This window comes from Sphaerodactylus townsendi, linkage group LG12 (genome assembly GCF_021028975.2).
Source record: "Sphaerodactylus townsendi isolate TG3544 linkage group LG12, MPM_Stown_v2.3, whole genome shotgun sequence".
NCBI lineage: Eukaryota > Metazoa > Chordata > Lepidosauria > Squamata > Sphaerodactylidae > Sphaerodactylus > Sphaerodactylus townsendi.
This window is the reverse complement of record NC_059436.1, coordinates 32841014-32861070: the sequence shown is the minus strand read 5'-3', so window position 1 is coordinate 32861070 and position 20057 is coordinate 32841014. Positions and strand designations below refer to the sequence as shown.

General features: G+C 48.4%; 2 protein-coding genes across 2 annotated transcripts in view; one reads left to right on the top strand and one right to left on the bottom strand.

Annotated features, from left to right (window-relative positions):
• The window catches only part of NR5A1 (nuclear receptor subfamily 5 group A member 1), a 35329-nt gene extending 21409 nt beyond the window's left edge, over positions 1-13920 (top strand). Inside the window, exons 5-7 of the mRNA XM_048512026.1 lie at positions 4393-4512; positions 5362-5509; positions 13307-13920. Of these exons, the coding sequence (XP_048367983.1) occupies positions 4393-4512; positions 5362-5509; positions 13307-13554 (516 nt within the window). The 3' untranslated portion in view covers positions 13555-13920. The remainder of the gene's footprint in view (positions 1-4392; positions 4513-5361; positions 5510-13306) is intronic.
• A 5034-nt stretch (positions 13921-18954) lies between these two features.
• Positions 18955-20057, bottom strand: part of ADGRD2 (adhesion G protein-coupled receptor D2) — a 74906-nt gene continuing 73803 nt past the window's right edge. The window contains exon 28 of the mRNA XM_048512127.1: positions 18955-19502. Coding sequence (XP_048368084.1) covers positions 19495-19502 — 8 coding nt within the window. The 3' untranslated portion in view covers positions 18955-19494. The remainder of the gene's footprint in view (positions 19503-20057) is intronic.

The following is a 20057-nucleotide window of genomic DNA, read 5'->3' as shown; positions in this document are numbered from 1 at the left end:
CCTAAAATTATGGCACACCTTTCAATAGATATATTTTGAGAAGTATTACTTGGGATCTTTTGGAACAAAACTTTAGCTGAGGGGTGGGGGGTGATCCCGAAGGCACATTCAAACAGGGGTTAGTGAGGCAGCAGTAGCCCTTTATACACATGCTGTGTGGTGGTGTTTGCACCATGTGAGGCCACTGAAATGTATTTGTACTCTGCTTGTCAGAAGAGACTGGGATTTATTTGCAGTGGTTGGTTGGGAGAGGCCAAGGTAAAGAGCTGTATTGACACTGAGGCCCCTTCCACACATGCAAAATAATGCGTTTTCAAACCACTTTCACAACTGTTTGCAAGTAGATTTTGCTATTCCGCACAGCTTTAAAGAGCACTGAAAGCAGTTTGAAAGTGCATTATTCTGCATGTGCGGAATGAGCCTAGGAAAATGCATTATTATATTTTGGAAAGCAAACTTGTTTTAGTGGCGAGGGTGTCACAGTGTGACACTTTTGGCTTCTAATTAGCATAGGGCTCATTCTGAAAATGAGAAGCAAATAGGAGAAGATGGCAGCTATATATTCATCCCCTGCAAACTCAACAACATCTTAAGATTCAGGTGAGCAGCAATGACATCACTGGGTGATCTGAGATAAGCAGTCTCCCCTGGCTCAGTTTCCAGGCTGTAAAGTGAAAGCAGTGGAAGTCCAACCTTGTCAGGGGGACTCCTAATATTGCCTTCAGCTGAAGGCAGAGACTGGTGGCCCAAGAGTCTTGCTGGTTGTAAGCATTTCTGGGAATGCCAGTGGATTGTTGTTGGGGAGGGCCTGGAAGGGGGGAAACTGCTGCAAAGAACAAGGCAGAAGGTTCTTCGATGAGCATCATTTCTGGCCTTGCCTCGGACATTTGGCCTCAGCGCGTTTGAATTTGAACTCAGCGCACAGCAACAGCCACAACATCTTCTCTCTGCATTGCTTTACCAATAGCAGCAAATCCACGGCTGGGAGCTTCCAAAAGCCCCCCTTTCCTTTTCAGAGTTCTCTGCTTGCTCGCTGGGTAAACGCCATCAAAGCCTTTTGCTTTCAATCCATAAGTGTTGCTTTATTGCTACTGAGAAATCATGGCATTTTCTAGTTCCCCAACTCCACATCTGCCTTCTTTCTATGAGAAGTGGCTCACACAATGGCACTGGAGGCCCAGACTCCATGAAGGCTGTCTGTGTATGTATGTGTGTGTATATTAACCATAAAAGGCTCAGCCCCCTTGTTCTGTCAAGGTGTTCCTATTCTTGCTCACCTACATGTGGAGCTGTTTCCACCAGAGGGTGGAGGAAACTGCTAATCCCTTAGAAAGTGTCAGTATCTGTTTGGCTGAGAGTCCTCTTTAGAGCTAGGAAATGAATCCAAATGTCCATGTTGCTGTTTTTACATGCTGGCCCAGCATAGGGATCTTGGCTCACTGCTAAATATTTGCAGCAGCAGGTGCTGAGACTCAGCCCCGGTGTGCTAATTTCTTAATTGACCAGATGATGTGTGAACACCGGGACCGAACTCGAAAATGTTTCAGCTCTGAAACCTGTTTACTAGAAACAAAGGGAAGAAGCTTCTCTGAATGTGTGCAGAACGTGTGTTCCACGCTCCATCAGGCTGATGTTCCCAGAGAGGCTGGTACCAAACTGCTATAGTAGCCGGTCAGGCATGACTGTGCAGCACCTATTGGCAGCCAGCAAGAGATGCCAACTCAGCAGGGTGGGGTCATGGAAGTGTGGCATGGCTGGAAAGGACACCATATCCAAGGAAGGGATTGGAATTTGCCAATTTCAACTTTGCGTCAAAGCCTCTTGTGTGTTCATGTTGGCTGCTGCATTTGGCTGCTGCAGCAGATATAGAGGGGGAGGGGGGGAAGGGCATCATAAAACTAATAAAAAACGGTGTATGCCTACCATTTCCAATTAAGACAACCAAATCACTAAGAAATTTTAAACGGACCAACTAATTATATTTACATACTACCAAAACTGCTATATAGATGTTATTTGGAGGCACTGGTGCAAATGTAAGATGATGTACAATTTAATTGCGGGGGGGGGGGGGATCACTCCCTTGTTAGAAAGGAAGTGTTTCTTTTAACCTTTGCTTTTTAATTCTCCATTTCAGAAATGTAACCAAAAGACAAACTTAATTCCTCCACCTGTCTATGGCGTCTTTTTTTGTTGCCCCACCAGATTTAAGCATTGAGCCTCACTTCGTTGATTTGAAGCTTTGTTGATGACATAATCTGCTGGTTATACTTGTTGATGGGGTGCAGGGGTTGGACTTGGACTCGAGAAACTTAATCTCTACTTGGTCACGCAGCTCACTCAGGCCAGTTGCTTTCTCTCCGCCCAGCCTGCCACACAGGATAAAATCAAGGCAGAGAGAGCCATGTAGCTCATCGGCAGCTATTTGTCCAACCCAGATTGCCCTTTAAGGACAAGCTTATTGCATTCTGGTTTCAGTGTCTTGCCCAGTTTTCAGTAGCTTACCCCTCCCGGGCAAATCAGGTGCCCCCCAAGTTCCACCTCTTCCTCTCTATTGCCCCATTGCCTTGTGCACTGTGAACGATGCTCTCAGTGGCTGTTCTCATGTGCAGTCCCATAAGAAAACCATCTTGTTGTGCCTAGGGTTAGGAGATGCCCAGGGGTATGCTGGCCAGGCTCCCAATACACTTATTTTTTTACTTCGTTTGTACCCTGCCTTTCTCCCCAGTGGGGACTTAGAACAGCTTCCATTGTTTTGTTGAAGGCTTTCACAGCCAGAATCACTGGGGTGTTGTGTGGTTTCCGGGCTGTATGGCCGTGTTCTAGTAGCATTTTCTCCTTACATTTTGCCTGCATCTGTGGCTGGCATCTTCAGAGGACACCAGCCACAGATGCAGGCGAAACGTCAGGAGGAAATGCTACTAGAACACGGCCATACAGCCCGGAAACCACACAGCAACCCAGCTTCCCTAGTTCTCCTCACCATCAATGTCATCTTCCCAACCCTGTGAAGTAGTTTAGGCTGGGACAGAGTGACTAAACCTAAGTCACCCCAGCAAGCTTCCACAGTAGAGTCAGCATTTGAACCCGGGTCTCCCAAATCCTAGTCAGAGTGTACCAAACTGCCTATAACTAAGAGAGTATATGTGCAAAGGGGGAGGGGTTCACACATGTTGCTCCTGTTCTGTAAGCTGCTTGGAGTCCCTGTTGGGGAGAAAAGTGGAGTCTAATTCTCTGAGTAATCAGGCCACAGGGAGGTGAGGTTGGCAGTGGAGTCTTCTTGGTGGCTTCTGCTGGCCGCTAGGCCAAGTCTGTAGTGCTGCAATTAGAAACAGGAGCAAATGCAACACCCCCTCGTTCTGCAGTTTTAATGCCAGGCGTGGGGGTCCTGCCTGGCATGGGGAGAGGGGGGGGGGGTTAATGAAGACTTTCTGCTCCACATTCCTGCAGGGCAAAAGAACAAACACTGCATTTCTGAAAGCAAAATGTATCCAGAGCAGCGTCCCGGGAGACACTGGCTGTATTGTGTAGCAGACAACGAGGTGTTCTCCCTCTTCTTGCCTGTTGACTGGGGGATGCGTCCGGAGACATTCTGCTAAGGGTTTGGTGAGATCCTCGCCTTGGGGAGGTGACCGAGCACAGATAGGAGCGCAGCTGAAAAGAACTAGCTTGCTCTGTGCTTCCGCTGTTTGTGGCGAGGGAGGCAGGGGTGTCTCGAAAGCAAACCTGGCAGCCGCAGCCTCTGAAGCCCGGCCCTCTTCAGAGGCGTGGGAGCGGAGACACGTTGCACACACTCAGTGCTGTCTCAGGCATAATAAAGGAGAATTGGGATCCAGATCTGACAGCTCACAGCCCCCACCCTCCTTTTGTGGACCAGTCATGGGCGTTTCTAGCAAGAAAGATGTCGGATTTCAGTGATCTGTACCAAAGAGCTCAGCTGCTTCTCGTGGGCCAAGCTGTGCTTCCAGTTTCACTGCAGGGCAGACCTACTCATAGCAGGCTTCTCTGCAGAGATCAAATGGCGCCACAGCAGCAAACACCCCCCCCGCCCCCAGCTTTCTTCACAGAATCACTTGCATATAGGATGTTAAATGCTCTTCGTCCAGAGCCGGGTGCCCGGCAAAGGCCTCCACTGGGCCTGGCAGGGGTACCTGCAGTGGCCTCTGTCGAGCCTGGTGGGGCCAAGGGGGGAAGGAGGAGAGACATGGAGGGTGATTTTCTGTCCCCCACATGACCCCAACGGCAGCCACCCGGGGCACGTATCCCCAGGGCGCCCCATTGAAGCTCCGCCTCCGTGGGGGGAACACTCTGAGTAACTTACTCTTGTTTGCTCAACAAAGCAATTCTTCTACTGTCAAGGATGCTTCTTAGCCACTGCTTCTCTCTGTGCAGGTGGGAGACCAGATGAAGCTGCTGCAGAACTGCTGGAGTGAGCTGCTGGTTTTCGACCACATCTTTCGGCAGGTGCAGTACGGGAAGGAGCACAGCATGCTGCTGGTGACGGGCCAGGAGGTATGTTTGTTTCTATACATGTCCATAGGCTGGAGGTGGCCATGTTCTCATTTGTGTTGTGATATTCATGATATGTTATGGATCAGTCACACCAAGCAGATGCATCTAGTCCAATGTTCTGGGTCCAACAGCAAAGCCACGTGCCTCTGGTGGTGGCAGTACTGTTATTATTTTTATTATTATGCTGCCTTTCCCATCGGAACTGAAAGCGGTTTATCAGTATGATTTAAAAAAAACCTTTTCAGTCGATCATCAAACAGAATAAAAGTGAAGATGCTGTTATTTTTGAGGAGCAATACTTAGAGGTGTGCTGCCTCTGAGCATAACATGACTGACGGTCATTGATAATCTTGTCCTTCGTGGATTTGTCTGTGCATGGGATGGATTATAACTCATAAGGATCTGATCCAGTCTAGCCCCAAGACCGCTCAAAAACCGAAATTTTGGATCATGCACAGGTGGTTTCTTCAGACTTTCCCCTTAAATTAACTATCCAACTTTATATTGAGTTACTTGCTTCACGGAGGGAAAACATTGCCCATTATTGAACGTGAAATGAATTTTAATATGTCCGGTTTATATTTCATATCTTGGATCAAATGTTTGAATTTTTCCTTTTCACTGAGAGGTTTGTTAATAACAGGCTGGCATACTGCTCAATATGCTTATTTAAATAAATTAGTGCACTTGTCTAGTTACCTATTTTCCAAGCACTGTCTGTTTCTAGAGAAAGATCCTGTTTATTTACCTTGGCTGATGAATCAATCACCAGTTTCTAAGCTTCTCCTGATTCCTTCCTGGGATGGAACTTGAGCCCCATCTCTCTCTCTCTCTCTCCTCTGCTTCTAGATGGACATGTCCACAGTCACTACACAGGCAGGGTCTATCCTGAACAACCTGGTGCTGAGGGCTCAGGAACTAGCACTGCACTTGCATTCCCTCCAAGTAGACAGGCACGAGTTCGTCTGCTTGAAGTTCCTAATTCTCTTCAGTCTTGGTAAGTGGGGAGGAAAAGGAAAGAAATGGGGAGTGTCATTATTTTATCTTATTTATTTATTATTTCATTTTCATACCGCCCTCCCCCGAAGGGCTCATTACCTGGGAACGTGTAGAAGGGAGAACAGAGGGGCCGGGAAAAGCCAAAGTGCATGAGTCATCTGCACGGAAAAGTAGTTGCTCTGCAGGGACTGTTCTGTGGCATACCTGTTTTCTGCCTGTGGTCTGATGTGTGTGGGTTGATCTGTGTGGGTGGACGGTCCCTGTCTCTACACAGAAGACTGTCTCTTTGTGCTCTTTCATGCGCTGTGATTCTGAGAATGAAGGGAGGGAAAGATGCCTGCTACAATTGTCCTCTCCCTCCCTGCCCTGTGTTCTTCTGCACCACTTTATAGCTTGGTTGGTGATTTTCGGTTGCCAGGCCCTTGCCGCCTAGTACTGTGTCCTGAAGCTAGTCTGCTTATTCCTGGGTTGGTGCAACAGCAGCAGCAGTAGGGGCTGCAGAAATGGCTCCCATGTTAAGATTCTCAAGGAAAGCCAGTTGTGTTGATTCTCCTGCAAGTTTCCATGTGAGATATTTTCCTGCTTCTATCTGTGAATTGTATGTCTTCCTCAAAAATTGTCTGTGCCTTGTGTCGTACTCTAAACTTTGCATTTCCTCAATGTTGCAGTCCCCTCTCTACAAAGGTTTATGTTTCATGTTTTACTGTTTCTTGTATGGAGGCTATTTGTCTTGGGGTTTCGGTTTGTGAAAAGTCCTCTCTTCTGTGGCTTGGTAGCACCCACTAGACCAGCATGGAGATTTTGATAGGCTATGTAAAATCTTCAGCTGCCAACTGGGGCACAGAATCAGACAGTTCCTTGCCATCTGGCCCAGATAATCCTGGTTACCTCCTATCAATAAGCCTCAAAAGAAGAATTTGTTTGTGTTGAATGTTTGTGGCTGAAACCAGTTGATATGGCCTTTGCAAAATATAGGTGTTGATAGTCTCTTGCTCCGTGTTGGTGGGGGCAAAGACAGATGCTATCTGGTTGGATTTGCGTCAGAGGAATTCAGCGCAGCCTCCAATGTGGCTGGCAGTTGCAGATTACTCGAGATTAGCTCTGTGGCACAGTTCACACATTCACTTTTTGCCTAGACAAAATATCTTTTGGGAATTGAACTGGGCTTGACTTGTGCCCCTTCTCTCGGATGCTGATGTACAGACCTGTTGGGATGGATCCAGGTAGCCTTCAAAACGTTTCTGTTCCTGCTAATGTGGCATAAACAGGAAGATGCCATTAGGGGCATTCCAAAATGGCCAAGATCAGAAGGTGGCCGTGTGGGCTTCATCCCTCATCTGGACCTGCTGAATGTTGGCACTGATGGGAGTATTCTGGTCCAGCTGATGCAGCAGCATAGTAAAGGACTCCACAGTGTTTTCCACAGAAGGCCACTTCGCAGGAGGTGGGGGAGGAGATCCTTTGTGGGTGATCAAGTCATGTCTTTCAGTCTCCTCCGCTCTGGTGCTCCAGTTAATCAATGAATATTTTCTATACTTCACTTCACCAAGAAAAGAAGTGGTTTTCTGGAGATCTGTCAAATCCCAAGCCTGAGCATCGTCACTGAATATTGTTAAGTCTCTCTGTGGAGGGGTGTGTGTGCGTGTGTGTACTTGATGCTAAAAAAAATTCCTAGTTCTGCACCAAGAAAAGCTGGCTCTGCAACTTCCATACATTATGCGAATGATGTAATTCATTCTGCATTTTTTCCTGGTTTTGCTGTTCAAGGGGAAGGGGAAGGGGAAGGGGAAGGGGAAGGGGAAGGGGAAGGGGAAGGGGAAGGGGAAGGCGGTTTGCAGGGAACTGAAATCTGTCTGTTGCACCTCTCCCTAACTGCTGAAATCCTTATGATGCAGAAATCTCTCTGGCTTCAATGAGTTCACCGGCTCTGCCCTCGCATTTACCACGCATATCCCAACAGCCATAAGGACTAGGAACGTGCTTTACTTAAAGAAAACAACCACCCAGTCAGATGCTGCATGGTTTCTGTCCTGCGCAAAGTAATGGCCTGTCTTGGTTATGTTTAGAGGAGGTTGCTGCCATGTACTTAATATCCAATGGCATTCAAATACAAAATTTTAAAATATTCTAATCCTCTTTAGAATGTGGTGGTCATAATACAGCATAATCGGGGATAGGGCGGTATACTAAATTTAATTAATAATAACAACAACAACAACAACAACAACAACAACAATAATAATGTGATGTTGCCCTTTTGAAGCAGATTATGGCTGCTGAAGAAAAGGCACTCTGCACATGCACAAAGACACCTTTTCTAGCATGTGAGAGGACTGCCAGCGCTTCAAACAAACCGTAGCTTTGCTGTGGTGAATCCTGGTTAATACCTGTACTAACCTGCTTCAGAGGGAGTGAGGAGAAGGTTTCCAGAGGAAGCAAAAAGCAGACCAGACCTGTCTTCCTCCCTGCACAGCCTCTCTCTGCATCCTCTAGCACACAGGTGTCAAACTCGCAGCCCTCCAGATGTTATGGACTACAGTTCCCATCATCCCTGCCAGCATCATGCTGGCAGGGGATGATTGGAACTGTAGTCCATAACATCTGGAGGGCCGTGAGTTTGACAGCTATGCAGAGTCTAACATCACACCCCAGGTCCAAAAGCACTCCTGTCCTTTTTCGCACCTTGTATTAAACTTCTGCCTTGTTGTTGCCCTTTCTGCTTTGCCCAAGAACCAAGAACAAAAGGTTACCATATCTGGTGCTGCCCTGCTGCCCCACGCCCAACTTTTCTCTCTCTGCACCGCAGAGCGTGCCGGGAGCCATTTGCCCTCCACAGGCTCAGCTGTACGGAGCTGCCTTGCTTATTATGTGCTGGATGTAACTGCCTTTCACGAGTGAATTTTCACATTTCCCTCTTGGCTGTAGCACAATCGGAGCTCTAAACCACATATGTGCGTACACACACACACACACACACACACACACACACACGCTGCCATTTGAGCCTAAATAGATTTCTCTCCTGAGCAGGTAAAGAGATTTAATTAAAATTAGAGCTTCTCAAAATAGCAATATTTATGAGGTTGGCACACAGGTTAGCTTTGTTCTCCAGAAGGGTTTAATAGGGCCTTAATGGATTGACCCCTACCGCGGCTGCCTGACTTCCATTCACCACACAGCCACTCCAGGGGAGGGGAGCAAGAGCGGCTTTTATAAGCCTGCATTCCCTTAAGCGGTTGCAATTTATCAGAAGCCTCTGGCAAACAAAAGGAGCCGTGAATAGGAAGAACACTTCAGGGCATAGAAATCGTCCCCGGCAGCTCTGCCTGCGCGAGGGGCTGCTTTGTCAGAGGATGGAGTCTTTACAGCCGCTGCGACAGCTCTAAATGAAGTGAGTTGATGTTATTTGGACAACATTCTTTATGCCTTGCAGGAATGAAAAGATTATTCAAATATTCAATTAACCGTGAATAGGGTTTCTTTTCCAAACCAGGTGAGTCGTTGAGAAGGACTTGCTATTGTGGAGCCAACTCAGGGTAGAGAGTTGACATTTAGCAATGTAACTTCTAACTGTGACAATCACAATAATATTAAGCAGATAAAGAGATTTCATACGGATGCGCCTGATTATAAGGGAGGGTGTGTCGTCTCTTCCCCCCCCAAATACTTTTTAGCAACCAGAACAGGCTGGGAGTGATAGGAAAGCTGTGGACCCTGAACACAGAACGTGACATCAAGCAGCTGGTGTTGACCGGGCAGTTTGCTGCCTTCCTGACCAATCTGTTTGCTTGTGCTGCAGGCAGAGAGGTGGTTGGGTTGCTTCCCCACAGCAACCAACTACCTTGAAGTGCAGCAGTGAATGCCTTGGCACTGGAGCATCCACATGGTGATTTCCCCTTGCACTTTGCTTGCACCAGCCCTCTGTGGTCACCATCCCGCTGCACAGCACCAGAGGGCTTTTAAAAAAATCAGTAATTGACATATGACTGTAGCGTTCAACTACAGCACTACGCCAGTTAGGGATTTTAAGCTGCATTAATTCAGCAGCATTAATTACCACTGGTAACTGGCAATGATTTGTCAGTTACCAGAAATGGTAGCATATTGCTGTAACTTAAAATCTGCTGTACCTATATCAATTGTTGATTTTTTTTTTCTGAAAGTCCAACAAGCCTTCTGGTGTGGGGTGGGAGGAAGATGGCCGTCACAGGGGCTGGAGCAGAAAAAATGGCCCTGATGTGTATTGCCAAAGGCAGGGGTAGGGAACCTGCGGCTCTCCAGATGTTCAGGAACTACAATTCCCATCAGCCCCTACCAGCATGACCAATTGGCCATGCTGACAGAGGCTGATGGGAATTGTAGTTCCTGAACATCTGGAGAGCCGCAGGTTCCCTACCCCTGGCCAAAGGCTTTCACAGCTGGAATCAGCTGGCTGTTTGGCCATGGTCTGGTAGTTACAGCTCCAAATGTTTCAGCTGTATCTCTGGCTGGCATCTTCAGAGGCATGTCACAGTAAAATGAGTTTCTCTCCATGGCCCTGATGTGGTTGGCGACCGAAAAAGTGTGCCCCTGTCCACAGCATGCGCAAGCACCCTTTGGACTGTGCCCTTTCCCGAAAGCTCATATAAAATCAAATATGGGAGCAAAGCAAGCAAAAATGGGTGGTGGGTGGATGAGTAAGGGGCAGCATTGTTCCAAAAATATAAAACACTCTGCTGTGGTCTGAATTCTGAAACTGCACAAAACCTCCCTATGGAAGCAACCTTGATATGATTGACTTTTGAAAGCTGTTTGGGCCGGAATGGTCAGGAGGAGAAGGGCCCACAACAAGAAATACAGGGCCCCAAGGAAGATTGCTAACTCAAGCCTCCCATTCACTCCCTTTGCTGATTTATCATGGCTGAATCACACACGATACTCTGATTTCTCGTGTGATTGATGTTTGGAATATGCTGCCACAGGAGGTGGTGATGGCCACTAACCTGGATAGCTTTAAAAAGGGCTTGGACAGATTTATGGAGGAGAAGTCAATCTATGGCTACCAATCTTGATCCTCCTTGATCTGAGATTGCAAATGCCTTAACAGACCAGGTGCTCAGGAGCAGCAGCAGCAGAAGGCCATTGCTTTCACATCCTGCACGTGAGATCCCAAAGGCACCTGGTGGGCCACTTGCGAGTAGCAGAGAGCTGGACTAGATGGACTCTGGTCTGATCCAGCTGGCTTGTTCTTATGTTCTCAGTCCTTGGTGACGCTCATCATGACATTCTGATCTCATAGCTCTGTTGCACAGTATCTGAGTTGCATGCAGTTGCCTACAGGCTCAGTCCAGGGCATCTCCAGTTAAAAAGATCTCATTACCAAAGACTTTCCATGGCCTGAGGTTCTGCAGAGCTCCTTCCACTCACCATGTGCTGGGTAGGGTAGGTAGGTGATCTGACTCTGAATAATGCACTTCCTGTGTGCAGTTACACAATGGCTTACTTACATGCGCCAGTCACCCTTTGAGAGATGAGGGAATATGTACTTGTCCCTGACCTTCAGTCATGCAGCCCGGAGAAACATTACATTGTAGTACTTTCCCCCTCCAGTTCTTTAAAAACCACAGGGAGGCAGAACTGGAGGCACATTTGCAGTCGCCCAGCCTGCCTGTGCTGTTCTGTCTTTCAGTAGAAAGAGCAGCATCGGCTGTCCTTGCATGGCTGTCGAGACAACTTTAGGGTGGTGAGATGAGCGGGCGGGAGAAATCAGAAGGCTGCTGAGGACAAGCCTTGGGTGTAATCACAATCTCGTTGGTCTCTCAAGGGGTTTGGATTGCTTTTGTGTCTTGTCCTTCTCTCTGGCCCGTTCCGCATGGGCCAAGAAAAGTGGAGTGCAATCGGTGTAAAGGAAATCGCTGCTGCCTCGGGGCATTCGCAAAATGTCCTGCATAGAGATCTATTTATGAAGGACTCTGTTTTAGTTGGGCAGCTCAGTTGCTGTTTAATTTGCTAGCTAGCCTGTTCAAGAACCTTTTTAGGTATGAATTGGCACACTGTGAAACTGTAAGAAAGACCATTTAGGAATACTGGCATGCCAGAAACGAAATTGCCAACGAGTCAGAACCCGGAGGGAAGATTGAAAGGAGAAGAAAAATGCAGCTTTGGGGGCCTATGTAGGTTGCTGACCCACTCCAGTTGGCCCCCAGAAGCCGCTGCGTCCTCTTCTTTTCTTACTGTCATTTGCTAACACTGCCTCTGATGAGAAGCCGCCACAAGCAGTGGATGAGTAAATGCATGGAGACAATCAGCAGGTAGGGCTGACTCACTGCACCGAGCAGCCTCTGGCTGGTCCTCTTAACTCCCTGCCCCCATCCCGAGGCCAGGGCTGCAAGGAGATGAATCAAGGCCTTTGCCTGCCTTTTCCTTTCTCACCTGACTGGGACGAAATGGCTTGCCTTCCCAGGCAGGCTGCCAGATTAAGGGGGATCTGCTTATCGCCTCGCATTCACGCTTGCCAACTGCACCTCTCGCTTCCAAGGAAGGCGTCTCCGCACCAAGGGCCCTTCTGCCGTGGGTTTAGTAAAGCCGCTTGCCAACGTCTGCGACGGCTCCCAGCCATGCCAGGGATAAAGGTTTCCATGTCGCCTGAGCTGTGTTGCCACTTTGGAGAGGTCGGGGCAGATTAAGGTGATCTCTTCAGGCACTGTTCAGAGAGGAACACAATCTGTGGCTTTACACGGAAGGTGAGAGAGCTGCAGGTGCCCCAAAACACATGGACAGAATTTTTTTTTTAAAAAAAGAGGCCTGGGATGAATGTCTGCAGCTGCTGTTTCTCTCATGTGTTCTTAAACGTGTTCACTGCTTTTGTACAGGGCACAAAAGGGAAGGAGCACATTTTGGGGAATCGCACATTTTGGGGATGCTGGAACTTGTAGTTTGTAGTGACACCCCCCCCACCCCGTTTTTTCTATAGGTTGACTGGAGTGAGTAGGTAGTTATTTATTTTAAGCTTTAATAAAAAATCGAATTTAAAAATGCATGCTGTGCTCCAGCGGATTATTTTATTCCTGCTTAATCGATGGGAACTAGCCCTATAAGAAAAGCAAATTGCTTTTGGATGGTTGATTCAGATAATGCCTATACTGCTGCCATGAATCTAAAATTCCACTGTTCTTTCAAATTAATCAGACAAACTTTTAACATGATGTTATATAATTCAGTTCCCCTCAGCCATCTTGTGGGTCTCTCTGGACCACAATCCCTGACCTTGTAGACTTGGCCGTCCTAGCTGTCAGCATGTCCCTAACAGTTTTGAGTGAGGTTTTTCCACCGTTTCTTCTTGGTGGCTCCTTCCTCCGTTTCCATTATCCTTCATCTTCTATCCCGTGTACATCTGTTTCTCCACCCACCATTCCCTTCAGTCACTGCTTAGCCTACTGTGCTTTTTCTGTTTTCTGGACTCTTCCCACTCAAGTCTTCTAGTCTTAAGAGCAGCATTGGGTGCTTTCTCTTGTCTCTGTGATGTATTTTTCTCTATTAGCGGCACTACTTGTTGACATGCGGTGTGGCCGGCTTCTTCATGCAAGCAGTTGGAAGACCGAGAGTGATTGTGAGCGTTTCATGATGTTGCAGCAGATCGGTGAATTCCTACAGAAGCTTTGCAGGCGGCCGTTTCCACAGTCTGCAGATTTCTTTGGCATTTCACAATTTGGCTCCTGTTTCGATATCCATTTGAGCATTCAGGAACAGCTGTGCGCCCAGTCAGGCCTCGCCTCAACATGGGATCATTTTGTTCTCCTTTCTTGTTTTGTTGCAGATGTAAAGTACCTGGAGAATTCCAGCCTAGCAAAAGATGCCCAGGAGAAAGCAAATGCAGCACTGCTCGAGTACACCATCTGCCACTATCCTCATGCCACGGACAAATTCCGGCAGTTGCTTGTCCGGCTAGCTGACATCCGCTCTCTCAGCATGCAGGCCGAGGAGTACCTCTATCACAAGCACCTGAGCGGGGAGGTGCCTTGTAACAACCTTCTGATTGAAATGCTGCATGCCAAACGGACTTGAGTGCAACCGACCAATCCCCCCTCCTTTCGTGGGAAGAGACTCTGGTGAAGGAAATGCCGGGGCAGAGTGGGAAGGGCGGTCGGGTGAACGTCTCCTGACCTGACGGCCATTCTCGTCAGTAGTGCTGTTTAAACCAAGCCAGTGAAATGCTCTAGGCAGCTTAATGTGAATATACAGTATCTGTGGGAGTTTATGACTCTGAAAACTGTAGTTCTTCTGCATTCGGTGTGGTCTGCCCTGAGTTTTAGGGGTTTTGTTCCTTTTCTGTCCTCAAGAGGCACTGGAGGGTATCGTATCTGAGATCTGAGGCTTACCAATGTGCTGCAGCACTGAGGGCAGTTTAGAGGCTGAAACTGGTAAGGAATAGATGGGGACACTGGGTAGGGGTGGGGAACAGGGCGGGCGTTGTGTTGTCCCAATGCTGAGGGTGTTTGCTTCCAGGCTCCGTTAATTCTGCTCCTTCTGACCACTAAATGTTTCCGTGGCCTGGTCTCCACCTCCGCCTCCACTGTGGAATTTAGCTCCTCCCCAGTGGCCTTTTGCAGCTACTGGAGGCAGTAGCAGTAGCATCTGTGCACCATATACTATAGCAAGAGCTTTCAGGGCTTTGGCTGTGGATGCCCGGCAGGTATGGAACTCCCTTTCCCTGGCAAAAGCTTAAGACTCAGCAATGGTGGAAAGACGTCGTCAGATCTTTCTCTCTGGTCTTGAGAGGGAGATGGGCCAGCCGAGGGTGGGCTTAATTTCATTTGCCGATTAGGTCAGCATCTCTTTTTATTTAAAAAAAAAATCTGTTGTAAAGCACACTGCATACCTTGAGCCTTCGACTGGTGTTAGGATACAATCATAAGCTCCTAATTTAAATGTGAGTGTTGTGCTACCTGAGAGCATGCCCTTGTATCAGATGTTCTAAGTCCATCCTAGCATCATGAATGCTGTTGTCTGTGCTAGAGCCGCTGTCCGGACAGGTGGAGTCAAGTCAGCCTCTCTGCTCCTCGGATTGGCTCAGGGGCATCTGAAAGTACTTTTCCTCCCTTACAGACATGAGCATAAAGAATGCGTGCAAGGAAACATGGGTATGTGTAGGCACCAGCCCACATCAATCCACTCTGCCCGCTCCACCCTATCTGCAAGGGCTGCTGCTCGGCACCAGTTGCCGGTGGCCATCAGAGTGCCTCTCCGGTGAAAGGCCACAGTCCCGAATTTGTAAAAGGTCCCTGCATACAACTGGAGTTTCATCCAGAGTTTCCATGGGATGTTGGCCAGTTTGCAGAAACTTTCCCTTTAATGATAGATGGTCCAGGGGTAAGTGAGCAAAACTCATAGAAATTACCCAGGGGATCTACTCCTTTGGGAGGGGAGGGGAACAAACTTGCCCCCTCCCACACAAGACAGGGTAGCTGAGTTTACGGCAACAGTGTGCTCAGGGACATCAGCATGCAGGATTGTAATGCACTTCTTCCTGCTTTGCTATGTTTGGCCTTCTGGTGTGGCCCAGCCCCACCCGTAGTCTCCCTGTCAGGCATGGGGCCACTCTGAGGGTGGCCTCCCTTTTGGGCCGGGGAGGGGGGGCCTGCTGCAGTCTGAGTTCCTGGGGGCCAGGGCTGGCTGTGGTCCGTGAGGGAGGGGGAGCCCCCCAGGGGCAACTGGGCTGAGGGTGTCTTGGAGGGCTGGCTGCGGGGCAGGGGAGCTGATGCAGAGGGAATGTGGCCAGGCGCTGCAACAGCCAATGGGAAGTGCTGCTGCTGTATGCATTAGCGGTGGCAATCACCCAGCCAGCAGCCTCTCCTCTGCCGGGGGGCTGGGGAGGGGGTGGGCAATGGGAGCGGGTATCTGGCGGCTGTGCCCCTTGCCCATCTCCTTCCTGTTGACGCTGCCTCCTGCCCTCCCTGGTCTCGGTGGCTCGCATGGGCTACGGAAGAGGAGGGATGTAGGGGGCCATTTTCCACCCCCCCACGTGACCCCCCATGTAACCAGCAGTTCCTCTGCTCTCCTGAGCCCATCTTCAACCCATTCAAGCCTCCTGAGTCCTGGCTTTCTCCTCTAGTTAGAAGTTTGAGAAAGGGAAAGGAAGATGCTTCTTCCCCTGCGTGTGGCTTTTTCTGGGCAGTTACTTTTTCGTTCCAAAAAAGTAGTTATCCTTGGGATGTAATCGCACTGAGCACCACCCTCACCCACCCCCGGCAAGTCCCCTGGACTCAGACCTGTAGTTGGGCATGGCTGTATCTGGTGCGCCAACTGGGCTTTTAGAACCAGCTTGCCTTTCACTTCTCCATGGCTCCATCCAGACAGAGGAAGCATTCTGCATTCTGCCTCTTTCCTGTGCCCTTCTAGAATGCATCCTGTGTGGTCCCTCCCCCCACCCCCGTGCCCCCTCTGCTGGCACTGTGCTCCCTGCAATTAGTGTGTGATGTCTCTTTGCCCCACTCTGGCTTCTATGTGGCTGTGGTTTTGGAGGGGGGCTGTCTTTGGGGCTGCTCCCTTGGAGCTGGACACCTGCTGCTCAGAGCTGTTTCCCACCTGACTTCAGCCTGCATGGCAGAGCTCCGTGACAGCTTTGAAGCCTCTGGGAAGCTTTTAAGATGCTACTCTAGTTGCTTGTTTCTGCATTTTGATGACATGTTGCTGCAGTTTTCGCTCCAGATCTGTTGTTGGGATTCCTTTCCCCCCCCGGTGTGTGTGTGTTTTACGGGTCAAGAGAGTTGGAGAATCTAGTTCAAATGTGATGAGCTGTCTCTACCTTTTTTTCTTCTGAAAACAAAAAGTGCCCTTACGTGTGTGTGTGTGTGTCCCTCTCTCTCTCTGTTTTGTTCTGTGTCTCTTCCTCCTATTCCTCCTGAGGCACAGAGAGGGAGGGATGATGGAACTATCTTGCCAAATAGACATTCCAATAAATTTTGCAATTCACTTACAGTCAGTGGTGGTCTTTCTTTCCAGCCAACAAGCAAACTTCAACCAACCAACCAACGCGCAGTGGTTGAGCATCCTGGCAGGGCCTTGGTTCCCTTGTGCCGCTGCAGATGAGTTCACAAGCAACCACTGGGCACAGCAATTGCCCATGTAGAAGAAGAAGAGTTGGATTTATATCCCCCCTTTCTCTCCTGTAGGTGACTCAAAGGGGCTTACAAACTCCTTTCCCTTACCCCCTCGCAACAAACACCCTGTGAGGTAGATGGGGCTGAGAGAGCTCTGTAGAGCTGTGACTACTAGACCAAGGTCACCCAGCTGGCATGTGTTGGAGTGCACAGGTTAATCTGAATTTCCCAGATAAGCCTCCACAACTCAGGCGGCAGAATGGGGAATCAAACGTGGTTCCTCTAGATTATAGTACACCTGCTCTTAACCACTGTGCCACAGCTGCTCCACCCGCCTGTGCAAAGAGGCTTCTTTAGTCACAAAAGACCGTTGCAAAAAGTTTCTGTGTCTGCAAGTGATGCATCACAGCCTGGCGCAGCAACCCGGAAGCTTATGTGCCTCCTACTTGATCTCACGAAGGAGTTAATGTTCGTATTCTCTTAGAGGCAACTGCTTCCAACCACTTTTAACTTAGCTTCACCAAGAGCGTACTCACCCGGAGAAGAGTTGTCAGCATTATTAAGAGCCTCTTGAACAGCAAACGTAAATGACTCTGGCCGTTTTCCTAAAACGTGCCTCCTTTTCCAGCCTAGCTGGTATCATGTAGCAGGCTCCTTTCCACCTGGACCAGCTGTGTTGCCGAGGCAAGGCCGGCAGGCCTCAGAGACACCAGAGCTAGTCCTCGGTGTGGGAGGGTCAGCTAGTGCCCGGTCTCACTGTCACCACCAGCGTTCTCCCACTAAAGGGATCCTTCTCAGAGAAGACATTTCAACCTTTTTTTAGGGTATATAGGAGATGCGTGCTTGGCTTGGCTTCAAAATTCCCATGTCTACAAAAACAGTGACTGTGCCTTTTTTTTTTTTTGGTTAGACCCAGCCAGAGATGCATCCCTGGTCTTCCAAAGGGAGTGAACTGTTTTCAGAAGACATTAGGAGTGGGTTGGTGTGGGGCATGCAAGAGGGATGTCCCCCTGCTTGGGGAAAAATCTAGACTACGAGGTTGCTGAGGGAAAAAGAGACACAGGCAGGCAGAAAGAGAACATCACCAGGCAAGGATACTTGACATTCCTAAGAATAAGGAGGTACCGAATATGTCAAAGGTCGTGTTCAAACAGGGTCTATAGAACCCCCATTCAAGTCCCCATGCAAGTGTTAAACCCTAAGCGGAGTTAGGAGCAAGCTATTCCTTCCTAGAGGGTTATTTGGAATGGGGATAAAATGAGATCTTGGTGTCTTCTGCCTGAGGTCTGAGCAGCAGACAACGTTGTGTCTACCAGTAAAGTTCTGTATTCAAAAAGTCCCTTCGGGCTCACTCAAGAGATGCTGGATTCTAAGACTTCTGCAAGCAGAGAGCTTCTCGCTCAGACTAGCACTGACAGGAGCACATCCAGGGCAGAAGTACGATTGATTTGGCAGGAATTTCAAGCCAGTCTCCACAATACAATTTGCTTGCAAGATCTTCGGCATCAGCATCTCCTAACTCAAGTTTTTAGCATAACATGTCCAATTATGGAAGATGCTACAGCCAGCTGTTGGAAGCCCCCCCTTTTTTTTTCCAGCGCGAGGCATAGTAGAATGTACTTTTCCTTTCAACGTTTGCTGCATTCCATCTAACAAAGGAGGTTCTGTGTTACTGAATACATTTTAAAATTAACCTAGAGATTATTTATTTCCGAAAAAAAAAAATGTAAACCATCTTCCTCTTTGAAAGGAACCCAAAGGCAGCTAATTAAACCATAAAAGAAATTCATTGCAACAATGCATTCACAACAAGACAATAGAGCACAGATTTAGAAAAGCATAAATGAAAAACGTGAGAGAGTTTAACTCACATCCCGTGCCTAAATTGAAAAACAACATTGTACAAATGTCCAATGTCACATCAGTTCCAGGGAGATCCAGGCATTTGCAGGGAGAAAGGACAGGACCAGAGGTGTAGCTCCAAGGGGGCAGGGGGAGGGCGGGTGTGACGCACCGGGCGCGCACCCCTGTGGAGGTGTGGCGAGGGTGTTCTGGGGGAGCAGAGGAGGCACTGGTACACCGGGCGCTTTTCCCCCTTGCTACGCCTCTGGACAGGACAGACAGATACCAAATCCACAGAGAGGTGGAGTTAAATACATCTTTTAATCCACCAGTGTCACTGATAAGAGTCAGAATAGTCCACACCAACACTGGCCAGGAGAGAAAAAGACAAAAGCCTTGGTAGACAAAAAAAACGGGGAGACAGAGTGGCATGATGTCTCCTGGGGCTTAGCAGACATGTGCCGGGCATCAGAAGAAGCAGGGTCCACTAGGAACCCCCAGTTAGGAAATGATTACAGGTCACTTCAGGAGAAGGAAATGTTTACTAGAGTCTTGAGAGTGGCCAAAAGGGCAAGAAGCCCTTCAACACAGATTCCACTGAAACAGATGCAAGAAGCATGCAGGCATGACGGACCTACCTGTTCATTTCAATGGTGCTTAAGCAGGAGAAGATCCCCAGCAGATGATGCCCCATAAATGTGACAATCAACTGCATGACAGATTTCTTACAGAGGTTATATGGGTTATCACAGTCCTCTTTGCCCAGATAAATAGACTGTTCTCCTTGGTCCATGACCAGTCAAGCCCAGTGATGCCACTCAAGAAAGGCCACCAAGAGTTACTATATAAAGTAGATAAGTACCATCAGGGAGGGGGGCAGTGTAGTGATGACCATCTGCCTGGTTTGCTGCAAGCAAAACAGTTTTGCCCATTTGCTGCCAGATCTGGAAGAAACTGGACCTGGTCACCTGCAGCTTCCTTGATCCTGTCTTTTGCCTGAAGAAATTCTTCTGAAGTTGTGCTACCTTGGGGTGGGTGAAGGGGATAACTGGAACACCTCTACTCAGAAACCTGAAGGACAAGAGAAGAATGCATCAGCTGAGCCCAGAATAGTAGACTACAAACTGAGCCTGTACTAGATGAAGTATTCACTTCTGTGGGCCTAGCCCTTTCCCTGGTACAGTTGTTTAACAGTGCCTCAAGGGATTTTTTAAAAATGCTGTTTATATAACAAGAAAATAACTATTTTCAATCCTGTGACCACACGGTAGCGTTCCTTGGCTTTGGTGCTGGCTTCCTCTGCTACTACCACGTTTGCATATGTAGGGACTCCTTAAAAACATTGCTCTTGTATGTGCAGAAGGCTAGCCAAGAGGAAGCAAGCACTGCAATGCAGGGAATTTTCTGGAGCAGCTAGAGAGAAGTACAAGGGCAACAATGTCAGAGGAGTTGAGCCACTGTCTCTAGGTGACACCCACAAGTAAAATGGGAATAAGTAATGCCCAGATTTACAAGGATTCTGTGATGGGAGGGAACAAACAGTAAACTTCATAAAATGCAAAAGTGATTCTCTTTGGGCAACGTGACGCTTATAACACCAAAGCAGCCCACTGGTCCATTGAGCTC